This window comes from Poecilia formosa, unplaced genomic scaffold (genome assembly GCF_000485575.1).
Source record: "Poecilia formosa unplaced genomic scaffold, Poecilia_formosa-5.1.2 Scaffold142, whole genome shotgun sequence".
Lineage (NCBI taxonomy): Eukaryota > Metazoa > Chordata > Actinopteri > Cyprinodontiformes > Poeciliidae > Poecilia > Poecilia formosa.
The window spans coordinates 271,721-287,333 of record NW_006800081.1 but is presented as its reverse complement, the minus strand read 5'-3'; the positions used below and the strand labels follow the sequence as shown (position 1 = coordinate 287,333).

Genomic DNA, 15,613 nt, shown 5'->3' with positions numbered 1-15,613 from the left:
TCCTGGGAAAGATGTGGATAAAAGGACTTGGATAAACATTGCAACAGTATATTCTGATATGTTTGGCATCATTATCCTGTTGAAAGACCTAACAGCCCATTTTTAGTTTTTCCGCCCGAGTGCATCAGCTTTTTCATGTTTTGGTGTGTCATGCATCCTAACAGGATTCTTTGGGAGAGAACCGGGTTCACTGCACCAAATGTCAGTCACCAAACATAATAGAGGACATGAGACACTTTTGAGATATTTATACTTTGTTTTATGCCAGACCTACCTGGAGTGTTTGTTGGTGAAAACTTAATCAGTTTCATTTCACAATAAATTTCTTCCCAGGTCTTTTCCTTGACATTCCTCTAAAACATGGATAGATAGCAATAGCATTTATTTGTTGTTTTTGAGATTTAGGAAACCCAAGATGTACTGAGACTAAGATCACTCTAGTTTTCTAACAGTAAATATTTATTTTTATTTATTTATTTATTTATTTTTTTACCCCTATAGTTATCCTGCGGCAAGATGATAATTAGAACTTTATTATTTATTTCAAGTTGTGTTACACCTCATAAAACTCATACTTTGTTTTGGTTCCATGTAGATGTGCAAGGTTAAGCAAGCAGCTATTGTTTTATATTTTTTGACTTAAGAAAAAAAAATCTAAGTATATCTGCAATACTTGAATGACATGTCATCTTGTCCATAGTACATGGATCTCTATTGCGTCATATTTGGAAACCAGGAAAAGTGTGTGTTTTTTATTTGTTTGATTAATTTTTTGGTTGTTTTTTTTTTTAGGGGTTGAGGGAGGGCGGGGTATGTCCCGGAAAATAGATAACAAATACTTGAAAAATAATATTTGGTGTCAGAAAGGAGCCAACGCAGTTTCTTGTGTGCTATGAAAGTTAATCCGATGAAAAATGATGATGTTACAGTTTCCAATTTTAACCACATGGGGGCAGGAAAACCTAAATTCACCACGTACTCACAAATTGCCTTCCTCATGTCAAGATACTTTCAGAGCAAAATTTTCCAAAATGTGATGTAATTATGAGTCTTTGTTCTACGTTTTTTCTCCTCTGATTTTACATCAATAAAGATTAGACAATCATAACAGACTCAGCACCTGAGATTGACATTAATAAGACCAGCCAGCAGGAGGCAGTAATTCACGTCCGAGCTGCAGAAAGCAGCGGAAGAGGATTGTCTTGTTTTTCATTTCCGAGTGACCTATTTAGCTTCTCACATTAGCATCCGTTGATAATCAGCGTCTGAAACAATGGGGATAGCCTCAATTGACATAGTAATTTTGGTTTTTAATTAGTTAATTTAGACTGTTCACTACAGATGAAGCGGTACTCAGTAAAATACATCTGTTAGCATGAAGTGAATGTAAATAGAGTAGTCGCTGTTAGCTTGTTTATTTGGAAAGGTGGTTGCGGTAAAAAGAAAAAAGAAAAAAAAAGAATGATGATTGTGCTACTAGCTGCGGTGTAAATGCTTGTGTGTTAATTAGCTTGTTTATGCTAGCTGATAATAATTTCCTGATATCGCTACGCACAGAGTTTTCACTCTTTAGCACCCTTGGATGTTCGACGTGGTGAGTATGTTCTAACATAAATAGCCTAGATTTAATTGCGTGTTTACATTTGATTCGTATCTAGACATCAGTTGGTTCTGTAATGTATTTATTTTTCACGCTGGAAACTAAGGTGCACATTTTAACTAAGAGATTAATATTCCACATAAAATAAAGACCGAGACTAAAAATTGTTTTCCAAATAATAAAAAAAACAACGAATTAATCGCAATTACAGATAAAAAGGTATTCAGATGAAGAGTATATATAAGCCTTTACTTTACTCAGATCTGACGACTGATAAGGCCATATGATGATTTATTTCTATGCAGTTTAAAACACAGTAATTTAACTGAGGTAGATCAAGTTATTGTACTGTATTATTATATTGTATACAGAAATGATTTGTTATGATGTCTCAGAAAAGTGTATCTTTCAGGGATGTTAGAGACTACCTGCTTTTGTTTGTTTTATAATTGCTTCTTTGATGATTTTCTATTATCAAAAATATTAGATAATTCATATAATCAAAGTTATTTGTCTATTTCATGTTGAATCTAAATAACTATGATCTTAAAAAGTCAACTTTCTAAACCGGGGACGGGGGAATCCTGAAAACAGCTAAAGTAGTGTCATCATCCAAACTTCACTGTCACTCACCTGCCTTGTTTTTTGTGGTTTAATATGGCGGAGGAAATAAGCTAGCCTGTCCTTCTGTGCTGCAGTCGGGAAGCGAGCCCACAGCCCCATGTCTGCGGAGGCTTCAGTCGGAGGTCATGATGCCGACTCCGTCCGGTCTGTTGTTCCCCAGCCTGCCTGCCACAGCACAGACGGGCACAGAACACCGGGTCTGATGGGGAGCAAATATGTCAAGTTAAATGTTGGCGGCTCCCTGCATTATACAACCATCCAGACGCTAAGCAAAGAAGACAGTCTTCTGCGAAGCATTTGCACTGGCGCAACAAATGTTACCATAGACCCTGAAGGTCAGTAGATGTGTGTCTGACAGCTGCTCATCTAACAGAGCATGATATTGTCTAATGTCCTTATTTGCTGGTCCAATGTGACCTGATCCACTGAAAAAAAATATGTTGGAACTGTATTACAGTCTATTCTTTTCCCTGTTTGCGAATCTGTTTATTTTTCTGCAGTTTGCAGAGACATATCACTGTCTGAGAGAAATGTTCCTGTTGCCTTAGGTTGGGTGGTTTTGGAAAGGTCCGGTCGACATTTTGGATTGGTGTTGAACTTCCTGCGAGATGGTTCGGTACCACTTCCAGAAGACCACAGAGAACTCGATGAGATCCTGAAGGAGGCCCAGTTCTACAGGGTACAAGGACTAATCCAACACTGCCTCAATGCCATGCAGGTAATTAGAAGAATTGAGATTTTTACATGTTTAGTTATTGACGTGAAAAATGGAGATTTTAAAATGAGCTTGAAATTAATTTTAAACAAGTTTGTCAATGAGCTCATCTAATCTGCCCTAACTAGTTTAGTTAGCTTCAATTAATCTGACTCACAATTTAAATGCAATTTTATTTTTAACAAAATATGAAGTCTGGAATAGATGCTGAAATAATTAGTAACAGGTAATCGTTATTTACTTTCTAATAACCAACAAGCAGCTTTTATTTTATTATTTTAACATTTACGTAGATCTTATTCTTTTGTCTCCTCTTATTAGAAATGTAATGATGAATTGTAAATTTAAGCTATGGGTTTTATTTTTCATATCAATTTTTACTTAGGTTTTTTAAGTGTGAAGACTTGAGTTTTTTTTTTTTTTGTTTTTGTTGTTTTTATGTATTGTAATAGATATGTCTCATGCACATTATTATAAATGAAGAAATTTACACATCTTTTTCTTACATATGTAAAAACATTTTATTTTTTGTCTTTTACTTTTAGAAACAACAAGATGTTTTCGAAAGCGTGTGCCGCATCCCAATGATCACATCAGCCAAAGAAGAGCAGAAGATGATCGCTACATGTAGAAAGGTAACTTAAGTCTAAATGATGAATGATAAAACAGAAATCCTGTAGGAAATATACTTACTTGCACTGTATTATTCATTTCTTAAAATAATTTTCAGCTTAATCGTTTTTTTTTTTTTATATATATTGTTGTCATTACAGAAATCTGATACACTTTGCCTCATGTATTCTTGTTTTCTACTTGCAGCCAGTAGTCAAGCTCCAAAACAACAGGGGAAATAACAAATACTCGTATACTAGGTAAAAACACTCACTGAACATGTTTTTGTTTTTTGTTTTTCTAGATCTACATTGCTGATTATTCTGATTACTCTCCATCTTGTCATTTCGTCCTGTCACTAGTAACTCCGATGACAACCTGCTGAAGAACATCGAGCTCTTTGACAAACTGGTGCTCCGATTCAACAACCGTGTCCTGTTTGTGAAAGACGTGCTCGGTGACGAGATCTGCTGCTGGTCCTTCTACGGCGAAGGCCGCAAGATCGCAGAAGTGTGCTGCACCTCCATTGTGTACGCAACGGAGAAGAAGCAGACCAAAGTAAGCTTTGTGTGACAGGTTCCAAAGCTGTCGTTGCATGTTCTGGAAGACGACGTATTCACTAGAATAAGTTGTTAAAAATGTGTTCAGTTCTTGCAAAATGTTCACATTTTGTCACGTTGCAAGTACAAACATTGATTAATTGCACAGCACAATAATTTCTTGTAAAGAAATCCTTATACTGGATACTATTCAAGACAAAGTATTTGATTCAAAGGGATTTTCTTTTTTTTTTTTTTATGCAAAAAAATCTTGAGTATGGTTCACTTTTGTATTTAGCCCCCTTTAACTTTGATATCCCAAAGTAAAAGTGAACAAAGCATTATTTAAAAGAGTAACTTAAAAGAGGAAATATCATAGAAATGAAAAAGGGGGCATTCATATAAAATAAATCATATTCATGTTTTTAGGTTGAGTTTCCCGAAGCGCGGATATTTGAAGAAACGCTCAACATCCTCATCTATGAGAACAACCGATCCGGTCCAGGAGGGTTGCACCTTTTAGATTCTAGAGGCTCGGGTTCATCGCTCGGAGCCGGCCAATCAGAGGAGGAGGGCGCAGCGGGAGGGGACAGACGGGTACGCAGGATCCACGTAAGGAGGCACATAATGCATGACGAGAGAGGACACGGCCAGCAAACTGTGTACAAGGACTAACTGTGACAGAAAATATGGCATGGAAGAATTGTGTGTGTTTTTTGTTTTGGTTTTTTTTTTTGTATGTTTGCAAAATGAAACATTCTTTGTTCACAGCAATAGTGAAGTCTTTACTTATTTCATGAAATGTCTTTAAGCACTTGCAGAGATCCGGCGGTTGATTGATTTTTTTTTTTTTTTTTTTAAGTGAGGAGAGAGTTCAGTGATGTTTACAACAAAATCAATTTGCATATTTCAACAGAAAGTGTACAAAGTCAACTGTGACAGAAACTGGTAGAATAATATTTCAAATGTTCATAACCTTCCTGCATGATACTGAATGAGCCTCAAAACCCATTTCTCTCGTAGAGCAGACCACCTGCCATCTATTGGGGTGTAAATAGTTTGAACTGGCAGCTTTGTCTGTGTTTTAATGCGTAGGAAACGTTTATCCGGGATGCGATGCGTCTGGTTTCTCTGTTGGAGGACAATGGTACTGCTGCACGGAGCCTGACTGACAGAAGTCGGTGAGGTTGAGCCTCGACATGTTAACACTGGAATTGAAAACACAAGCCATGTTTGTAGTTGTTGAGCAGCTCCGTTTTCTGTGTTTAAATTATTATAAATGCTGCTTCCAGCTTCTTCTTGTTTTTATTATTATTAATTTATAAACTTAATTTATTGTTTGGTATTTAAATTTTGTAAATGAAATCAATCTTTGTTACCTGATGCTTGAGAGAGTTTTGACTCTGCTCTTATTGAGCGTACTCTGAAGCGCTTGGCAGATTTTGAGATTGCTCCTCTAGATTAATGCAACCTGAACTTCTGGCTTTAGTTCAGTGTTTAAAAAAAAAGAAAAGAGCTGTGACTGTTATCTCGGTATGTTTTTCTGAGCCATGTTCACTCGTGTTTGCTTCATCTTACACCAAATCACAGGATTTTGCTTCAATTAATAGGTAATGCAGTCTGTAAAAAGTTAAACTTGTCTTGACTGTCATTTCAGGAGGGTTTAAGGTACTTTTTTCCTAATTTCTTTTCTCTTTTTTTTTTCTAATTATCACTGGTGGTAACCTAAGCACTTACAAAAAAAATTAAGAAGGAAAAAACACATTGACTGCAAATGGTATGTATGTATGACCTTGGAAAATGCACTAATTTAACTTCCGTCCTGGAAATGTTTGAAATAAATTGCTTATCAAATCTGTCTTCTGCTTACTATTTTTTTTTTCTTTAACATATTAAATGGAGATAAACCTTAAATGTGGTTGACCAGCTTTAGGTAGCTTTAGTGTATCGGTTTGTTGTTTTTTTTGTTGTTGTTGTTGTTGTTGTTTATCCACCCCTGTAAGAATTTAGGAAGTGCTAGGAGATACCAGAGAGGTGAGGATGGACCTCTCCACTAAGTTCAATATTAGCTTGTTTGTCAACATCCTAATTGAAGAGTCATACTGCCAATGTGAGCCAGAATGTTGTCTAGCATTTGTCTGTGCAGTGGCTCTTTTGGAAAGGATTTCACTTGACAATCCTCTCGAGGCTGAGGATCTCCCTGTTGATAGGGCCCTGTTGATCCTTCCACTCGATTTTTTGTACTTGGATACAGAACTCTGTGAAGAACCATCTTCATAACATTTGGGATCTTAATCATCTTAAAGCCAAAACAAATTCACAAGAAAAAAAGGCTTGGAGTATATCACCATCTGATTTATGAGTTTCACTTTATGAGATAACTAGCAAGAAATGTTACTCTTTTACGAAATACAGTCATATTTTGATGCTGTTGGCAGAAAAAGCGGGTCTTGTGTCCTGTAACTGCATGGAGAATAGAGTGTGGGACTCAAACGTCAAAACCTCCATTTTTTTTTAAAGGGGGCGCGGTTGATTCAACGTCACTTCCGCCTATGTTCGAGAGACCAGCCGCCAAAAACCCAGCAAGCAGGGTAGCTGTTAATTATGGTGTCTAAGAAGGAGAAAATCGATATCCGGAGGTTTATAAAAGGTCAACTCCTTGATGAGCCAGACCTTAGGTACGTTTAACCCTTATTATCATAAAGAAAAATACTAACATTAAAAAATACCCGCTATTTGTGGTCATTATTCATCTCCACGAGTTCTGTTTGTTACTTGCTGTTGCTTCTTTTTGATAAGGAGATGTTTGCCTTAACTTTGACGCCGTACACAGATATTCAATGGTCATTTAGACGCTCTAATTGCACTTTCTTCTTTTAGTGGTTTAGAGTTCAACCACAAGACTGATCTGTCAATTGGCGACTCAGCGTGTCAGTGTTTTCAATTTATTTTTTACGGTTCAATAGTAATAAGCTGAGCTTCCTGTCCTGATTATAGTGTTGTTTGATCTAACTACTCGTTTGAGAAAGGTTTATTTCATTCCGTACATATCAATCGGCCCCCTCTAGTGACAAACTGTTGTCACTGCAGAAATAGACCCACATGTTTTCTCTGTTTTGGTGTTTCTAGAAAATGTTTGCTTGAAAAATAGCTGTTTGGATATGCATTTAAATATTTAACTTGCTGCCAGTACACCTGATTTTCCCCACCGTGGAACAATAAAGGATACATTTCCGTGCTAATCTTTGCTACTATAAAATGCCATGAAATAAAAATTCTAAATATTAGGGACATATAATTGTGGTAACTGATTTCTATTGTCCTCTAAGGTATGTTGTTTTTTACAGTTCTTTGAAAGAAAGGAAGGAAGAAAGAAAGCTTTCCTCTTAATTCTCAGATTGGTCAAGATCTAGTGAGGGTCCAGGTGGTTCCAAATCAGACAGATTTTTGTTTTGGGATGCTCAGGGTGCAGACATGTTTATTTATTTATTTGTTTGTTTGTTTGTTTGTTTGTTTATAATCCTTCCCAAGATTTGTGCTTTGACACAACCCGGTGTTGGAGGTCTGAAGCAAATTTCTGTAACTTTATTCCTTAGTTTTTGTTCTGATATGCATTTATCAGCTGTGAAACCTTAAATTGTACGTAATTAAAGATAAGTAAAAATCAGATGTAGCTTACTTCTGAGTGTCCTGGCAAGAAGTGTGAATATTTGTGTACGTACATTTTTATTTTTTTTTTTTGCATATTTAAAATGTCGATATCTTCTTTATATATTACAAAAATGTTTGACAAAATGTTTTTACTTTTTGTGTGCATTTAAAAAAAAATAATCTATGCCCACATCATTTGTAGAATACCTCTAAACATGACATTCAGTGGAATCATAGACTCATCTGTGAGTTGTTCCATCCTGCTCATCAAAAGTGTTTATTTTCTTTCAGCACGCTGACCTTAAGAATATTGAGAAAACGATACCTGGCTGAAGCAGGATGTGAATCATTGAGCTCTGAAGCAAAACAATATATGAAACAAGTTGTGCAAGAAGAACTCATGAAAATGCAGGTATCTTAAACAAAAGGGTTGTCAAGCCTTTAATTGTTTGCTTCAAAAATACGATTTATTTTTTTTTTTGTTGTTGCAAGTTGGTGAACCAAAAAAAAAAAGAAGACAAATGTTTCCTGATGCAGAACACTGCACCTGCATTGGTCGTATTGCTAACGTGCTAGCAGTGTGTTTTTATTGTTCATGCAGGAAGTATTTGTACTTCTGTTTTTGCAGTAAGCAAGTTCTGTTTACTCTAGGAAAATGATGAGAGTGAAAGTGAGCCGGAAACCAAAAAACCACAGAAGAAAAGGAAGAGAGAGAGAGAAAAAGAGGAGTTGGAAAGTGAAGATGAAACCGAATCCACAGCAAAGAAATCACGATCACAACACTCTGGCTCATCATCAGGTATGAATTAGGTCTTTTGTTTAAATAGCTCCCATTTAAGTCATTAGCATGCTGCTGATTTGTTAATGTACATCATCAACAATTAAGCGAACGGTCCGTTTTTAGTTATGTTTTTATTTGTGGCCTGAAAGAATATGTCACAGCAAAACTAAACTGTCAGATTGCATTAGAATAACCTGCTAGAACATGAAATTACTGATCTTAAGCAATATGGATGCAGCAAATGTGATGTTCATGAGGAGAGGTCACCAAGACTTTTTTCTTTTCCTTTATGACGTTCATGACAGATTCTGAAGATGCGCAGAACCGTGAAGCAGGAAGTCAAAACAAAGAACAAATTAGATCTCAGACTAAAAATAAAGAAGCAGCAAAGGAATCAAACCAGGAGAAAAGCAAAAAAGCTAAGCGGCGTGTCACAAGCGACGAGTCTTCAGATGAAGAGATGAATGAGTCAGAAAAGGATGGGAACGAGAGTCCGAGTCCAGAGGAGACGGTGAAAAAGAAAGTCAGTGCTGCTGAGAGCAAAGAGACGAGACACGTCGATGCAAGTGGAGGGAAAAAAACACCAAGGGGCGACGAGGAGAGTGAAAGTGATGCAGACAGTAAGTCGGAGAAAAGTGAAAAAATCAAGGATGGTGATTCTTCTGCCAGTGAAAAAGGTAACTGTTCAACATGAGTTTAATATGTTTAACCATTTACACAATAGTATGATTAATGCTGTTGAATGTCTTGTCCTTGTGCCAAGTAGAAGAAAATGCGAAGAAGAAAAATGATTCAGATTCGGATTCATCATCGCTGCCGTCTTTGGACGAAGAGAAGAAAAGCGACCCAGAAAAAAATAAAAATGTAAAGATGAAAAAGAAAACAAAGAAGACAGATGAGAAGAACCGAGGCCCAAAGGTGAGCTCTTCGCTGATGCAAGAAATCTCAACCCTAGCGTTCATGATTTCAGACTTTTTTTAAAAATTATTTTATTTATGATGGTAAGATGACTAAAGAAGGTGCTGCAGTAGAAAAATGTTAAAACATGTCTTCATCTCCTCAGTGGTCTTCTTGTTCCTGCAGGATGAAGACAAAGCAGTCGTGCGACTCAAACGCTACATCGCCCTCTGTGGCGTGAGGAGGAATTACAAGAAGCTACTGGACGGCTGCCGCTCCACTCGCTCCAAAGTGGCCGTTCTAAAGAAGGAGCTAGAAGACCTTGGGCTCCGTGGTCAGTGGGGATGTGTTTGTCTTTTCACCGACTTCAATCTTGGGGCCTCTCTTTTTTAACCGAGAGTACAAAATCATGATCAAACACCTAGATATACACCTCTGTTTATACTGAAAATGCAGAATCATCATCAGCCTCAATCAAGCATCGTAATTTGCTTTGAACTGCAGCATCTATCCTCAAAAGAGGGAGAGGAGGAAAAATGCCTCCAACATTTGAAAGGACAAAAACTGTTTTAAATTGTCAAAGGACCAGCAGACGAGCTCAGACTGACTCTTTTCAGGTTATTCTCTCATTCAGTATCTTCAGGTACTGGAAAACACAATCTTAACGAGATGAGATATTATTCAGCTGCCAGAACCTCTCTATTTTTCCTTATCTTTTGACATTAGTCAATAAAACAAACGTCAATGTAGACTTGATTAAATTGCTGTTATTGGAATTTAACATTTATTAAGGGTGGTTTGCTTCTCAAATCACTAAATTCTCTAAATCAAATCACTAAATTATTACTCTGCCTTAAAGTAAAATGGCTATTCCCCTCTTGTGTAGGTAACCCCTCTATTGAGAAATGTAAGAAAATTCGATTGAAGAGAGAGGAAGCTCAGGAGTTGGCTGAACTTGACGTCCACAACATCATCTCCACCAAAGGTACGTTGTAAATATTTATTTTTTTTTGGTTCTTGGAGCCACAGATGAGTAAGCGCCTACAATACAAATACTATAATATTACTGTTAGATGGTTGTTGTTGTTTTTTAAATCCAGACACATTGATCAGCCACTAATGACTTTTGAAATCTGACAAGTTTGGATTTTATTCTGTTCATATACGCATAATAAATCTACTTGTCAAGGACATTTTTTTTTATATCTTCTACCAATTTTAATAACTGAATAGTTGCTTTACTTGTCTTGATCCGATATTGTTCTTATGCTGTTTAATAATAACTTTTGTCCTGCATAAGCTGATGATATGTCTACACTCCTTGCAAGCAGGTCGGCCGAGACGCAGAGGAACCTCAGCCATGCAGGTGCATAAGGAACCTCCCTCCTCTTACCAGCGGACTCTGAACTCTGATTCAGACAGCGACCAGGAAAACGACGCTCCCAAAGGACGCAGAAAGATTTCAGAGTGGGCCAACCTTCATGGGATCATCAGTGATGATGCAGACACTGACTGAACACGGACTGTTCCACTTTTATACCATTTGTTGTTGACTTGTTCATAGTTAAGACTTTCTTTGTTACTGGAAGCTCAATACTTTTAATAACCTTTTAAGTAAAATTTGATAGTGATTTTTTTTGAGTGCTCTGATTAAAATAAAAGTTATGATTTCTGATTTCATTTGATTTTAATTTTATACTTTAAGCCAATTTTACATCTGCCTGTAGATTCCTTTAAATTTTGCAGACTGATAAAGATTGAAAAATCTGTCAGCATTTCCACAGTTGCCAAAGTATTTTCATGGTTTCAAACTCAAATTACACAATAAAAACAAATCAGTGTGTTAAAGACTCGCAATAATGTGATTGGATTTAACAGCAAGAATTTCAACAGGAGTTTATGTAAAAATATGTGTATATACATTTATTCTACTTTTTTTTATTATGTGAAGTTAAACCAGCAGTTAAAGCAGCTTTAACTGCATGTAACCTTGTTTATATTATAGAACTGCAGCTTAACAACAGAAAGAACAGAAGACTAGTTCCAACAGCGTAGTAAAATTATATCTTACTAGTGGCCCCCTTGATAGAGGCACAGGGTATGTTTATTTAGTAAGTAAGGACATTTCTAATATTGATCGGTTGGAATTGAAAATTTGTTTTATTGTATACAAACAGTAGGCATAGTTTTGAATTAAAGTTGATATTTTTTGTAGTGAACGTTTTTAATTGATACGGTTGTGAGACCGTGTTTTTGTAGCTTGCACTGTCTTTGTGTGTGTGTGTGTTAGTTTGTGCAGCTCTTACGGTGAAACTCCAGGTTTACTAATAAACCTCACTGTTCATCTTTCATTTGGGGGGGGGAGGGGGTCTGCTACAGTAAGAGCTTCAGAGGGCCGAGAATGAGTGACCTACCTGCACAACGTGTAGAGCGTCTCCTCCCTTCACACTGCATGGGCTGTTTAAGGACTATTAGGACTGAAGGCATTCAGCACGTTATAATGTGCTGGATGCCTTAAATCAATCAGTGATGCTTCATTAAGGACTTTATGAAGTCATGGCTAAAGTAGACCCCTGACTGTAAATAATCTGAACAGTCATGAGAATGTTGTTTTTATTCTGATGTTAGAAAGTTCTTAAAGTAATATCTACATGGGTTATTTTATTTGAGAAAATTATTTCTGTTCTTGTTTAAACCAATCAGTTATAATTTTGGTGGGAGTATAAATAATCCCAAATTAAGCTCCCTGTTTGTTGTATTCCCTTTTTGGCACTTATCGCGTCTGCTACATTATGGCTTTAAACATAAGTACGCTCATCAATAAAACTACGAAATTCTAAGATTTCATATAATTTTACTTAGGATAAAATACCCGTATCCGGAACTTAAGTCTGCATTCAAGAATACGGAACGTTTCGTTGATGGACCTGTCCGACATGGTTTTATGTCCGCTCTCATTGCTTCAGGTCACTGAAGATTTTAGTTTCGAAAGCTTGAATTAACCGGAGTTTTATTATTAGCAGTATTTACGTTCAGGACGTAAGCGTTTACGTTTACTGTTGCTGTGTGAATATATAGGATTATTTCAGATAACGTTACACGATAAAGAAAATGAGTTTAGTGATGTAGGTTAACCAGTCCTAAATGCTTTTTAAAAAAGACAGGTCAACATCAAACCAGCTTTAACTGTATGTAGAATTCACTAAATTGATTATTTTCTCTAGATAATTACTATTATATTGTAAGTGTGCGGTCCGTTGAAAGGTGCAGTCTGAATCAATAATAGTCAAAGGTAGGGATAAGTCTTCTCTTTGCATCCACTCGTTAATTGAAGAAATACAGCCAGTAATCTGGTACTACAGTGTCATAAACTGGTCTTGTAGTCCAAACCGTACTGACTTTGTCTTCTCCAAGGCTACATATTACGTGGGCCCTTTACATCATGGATATATAACTTTTCAACTGTGAATTGGACTCGACTCCCACTCATTTCTTGCATAAATGGATGATGACGCACCAGATGAGGTGTTTACTGACCTCAGGACCAGACACCTTGGAGGTTGGGGGGTTGTGCAGATAGCTGCTGGCACTGGGCTTGCTGTCTATGCCATGTGGGCTGGAGTCCTTCAGCCTGGCTTTCGGAGGGTGCCACTAAAGCTACAGGTTTGATGTGCATCTTTCTCAAAACTTAGGAATTGTAGGATAATGTTTGAATATGCTCTGAACATTCAGTTCTTGTAGGTCCCCTACATCCCTGCCAGCAAAGCACAAGTAAAAAATGTGATGACTTTGGTGAGAGGTCGAACAGGAGATCTAGTCGATTTGGGATCTGGTGATGGTCGTATTGTAAGTATGATTGTATGAACAAAAAACATATAATTTCACCATACTGATTATCAGTTTTAAGTTGTGCTTTTTATTTAGGTTTTGGAAGCCTATCAGCATGGCTTTAGCCCAGCTGTTGGCTATGAGCTCAACCCCTGGCTTGTACGGCTAGCTCGCTTTCATGCCTGGAGAGCAGGTTGCCACGGAAAAGTTTCATACAGACAAGAAGATCTCTGGAAGGTTTGATATATTTCCCTTATTAATAATTCTACCAAAGCCAGTTGTATAAACAAAGTTTGCACCAGCCACCAACCCCCTTTTGACCTTTGGATTCCATGCATACTTAAAGTTACACAGAACAGCCAATATGAACCTTTAACCAGAGAAAACCTCCCAAATCAAAACTGCTTTTTGGTCTGTCTGTATTTTTTTATGCAGACCTTTTCGGGTTTAATTGCAGCTAAAACCGTAGCTTAAAATTCAAAGCTTAAAAAGATTGATAAAAAAGGAAAAATCTAACAGTTAATATTACTTGCATATTAGTGAGTACTGAACAGAATTAATAAAAATTGAAATGCTTAGTTCAGACAAAAACTTTATGTTTGCTTATATTCTTTTGGTTAGGTTGTATAAATCTTTCACTTGTCGCTAGTCAGAACTTCTTTACTATTGTCAGTGACATATAAGAAACTACATGACCTTAGAAATTATTATAAATACAAAAACACCAGGTTTTTTTTGTTGTTGTTTTGTTTTGTTTTTTGTTTGTTTGTTTTTGTTTTTCAAATGTTTAGAGTGTTTGTTGCTGTATTGTTTCTGCCTAAACCTGTTGGTATACTTACATTCCTCTTTGTGTCCCACCTCAGGTCGACTTGTCAAAATGCAAGAATGTCACAGTGTTTCTGGCTCCAAGTGTGGTAGGTGCTGTTATGAACACATGGCTCTTAGCTGGAAGAAGGTTTGGTGCCTCATTTTACAGACATTACAGAAACTAAATTCTTAAAACTGAAGGTCCTCAGGCAGGTTGACTCATTAAAATGCTTTTAAAACACTTACGTTACATCATATGTTGACCATGGCCTACCTTATTTGTTATTTTGGAAATGAAAATTGAGTTTCTTACCAGCATTATCCAATATTGTTTTAGTCAATTTAGGTGCACATTTTAAATGGATTGGTTCATCATATTTTTTGGTGATAAAAGTCTCATAAGGAATCTAGAAATAGCACTGTTAATGAAAATAGGCTTTCTATTACATGTAGGTTTTTGACTAATGTCTTGCTTTCCTGTATTTCTAGCTGTCTTTATTACAGAAGAAGTTGCAGGTTGAGCTTCCGGATGATGCTTTAGTAGTGGCCGGCCGTTTCCCCTTCCCAGACTGGAGCCCTTGCAGGATTGAGGGGCAGGGAGTGGACAGGGCCTGGGCGTACAGCATGCAAGCACAACGACAGCACACAAGTCAGAAAAATGGAAACCTCAGGCCAACAGTGAATGACTCTGATTATAAACTGGTTCAGGAATAACGATGGACTTTGAAGATAAACTGATGCACTTATTCAGAAAGACAAAGGTTAATCGGCTGACTTTGGGTTAACCATTCTGAAGTAGTGAAGTTTTAGGACTCAGTTTGACAGTTTTTACATTTTTAAAAATTTAGTATTTTAAAAAATACTAATTTTTTAAATTGTGACATCAGTTAATCTTGACAAAGTTTTCAATATCACACTGTGGTTTATTTATACAGGTGCTAAATTAAAACACTGGTATAAATGAGACAAAATAAAACCCATGGAAAAAAGACTTGTGCAGTGACCTTTGGCATATTGATTGAGTTATTGGAACAAATTTTAGTATAGAAAAACTACTATGCTTGAAATGTCCTACTTTCCGGGTGCACTGTAAGTATCTTTACTGTCCTGTGGAACTGGATTTATATTATTCATTTTTTTGTTTGTTTGTTTTTTACTTGCCATATCTCATATTTTAGATTGTTTTAAAACAAAAGCTAATGAGCAAAATTGCTCTTGCATTTTTTACCTGCACCATGATAAATAAAAAACCTTTAATGTGTTCTATAAGTTATTGTTTTGCTGTTTAAACTGTATACCCATAACTGATGATTAAAGGTGCTGCATTGTGACTTATAATGTAGATAAGTATCATACGTTGATATCATATTTTGATACAATGCGAGCAATGGAAACCAAGTTAAATTTCTTGTTTGTATCCACAAACCTGACAAATAAAGTTGATTCAGATTCTTATTTTCATGAACAAATACGGTTCACAGTGGTGCATTGACTTTTATATTTAGCTTTAATGTGTTTTTATGTTTTACACACTTGTCTTTTGTGTATTTTTTTTCTGA

General features: G+C 36.4%; 3 protein-coding genes across 7 annotated transcripts; all 3 read left to right on the top strand.

Annotated features, from left to right (window-relative positions):
- Positions 1-1,205: 1,205 nt before the first annotated feature.
- On the top strand, positions 1,206-5,949 carry kctd13 (potassium channel tetramerization domain containing 13). 2 transcript variants are annotated; one of them, XM_016676882.1, is made up of 8 exons: positions 1,206-1,594; positions 2,299-2,559; positions 2,773-2,942; positions 3,485-3,574; positions 3,759-3,811; positions 3,914-4,109; positions 4,520-4,702; positions 5,186-5,949. In XM_016676882.1, exons 2-8 carry the CDS (start codon positions 2,322-2,324, stop codon positions 5,273-5,275), a joined length of 1,020 nt encoding a protein of 339 aa, XP_016532368.1. In that variant the 5' UTR covers positions 1,206-1,594; positions 2,299-2,321; the 3' UTR covers positions 5,276-5,949. The 2 variants fall into 2 exon arrangements, with proteins under 2 accessions (XP_016532368.1, XP_007562930.1); XM_007562868.2 differs by lacking the exon at positions 5,186-5,949 and having other exon boundaries at positions 4,520-4,834.
- Positions 5,950-6,603: 654 nt separating this feature from the next.
- hirip3 (HIRA interacting protein 3) lies at positions 6,604-11,263 on the top strand. 4 transcript variants are annotated; one of them, XM_007562864.2, is made up of 8 exons: positions 6,604-6,768; positions 8,033-8,153; positions 8,393-8,540; positions 8,828-9,199; positions 9,286-9,440; positions 9,606-9,753; positions 10,306-10,404; positions 10,748-11,263. In XM_007562864.2, exons 1-8 carry the CDS (start codon positions 6,695-6,697, stop codon positions 10,933-10,935), a joined length of 1,305 nt encoding a protein of 434 aa, XP_007562926.1. In that variant the 5' UTR covers positions 6,604-6,694; the 3' UTR covers positions 10,936-11,263. The 4 variants fall into 4 exon arrangements, with proteins under 4 accessions (XP_007562926.1, XP_007562927.1, XP_007562928.1 ...); XM_007562865.2 differs by having other exon boundaries at positions 6,605-6,768; positions 9,289-9,440; XM_007562866.2 differs by having other exon boundaries at positions 6,605-6,768; positions 10,751-11,263.
- Positions 11,264-12,340: 1,077 nt separating this feature from the next.
- antkmt (adenine nucleotide translocase lysine methyltransferase) lies at positions 12,341-15,383 on the top strand. The gene is made up of 5 exons (XM_007562861.2): positions 12,341-13,082; positions 13,161-13,265; positions 13,344-13,484; positions 14,111-14,161; positions 14,544-15,383. Exons 1-5 carry the CDS (start codon positions 12,921-12,923, stop codon positions 14,766-14,768), a joined length of 684 nt encoding a protein of 227 aa, XP_007562923.1. The 5' UTR covers positions 12,341-12,920; the 3' UTR covers positions 14,769-15,383.
- The last annotated feature ends 230 nt before the right edge of the window (positions 15,384-15,613 follow it).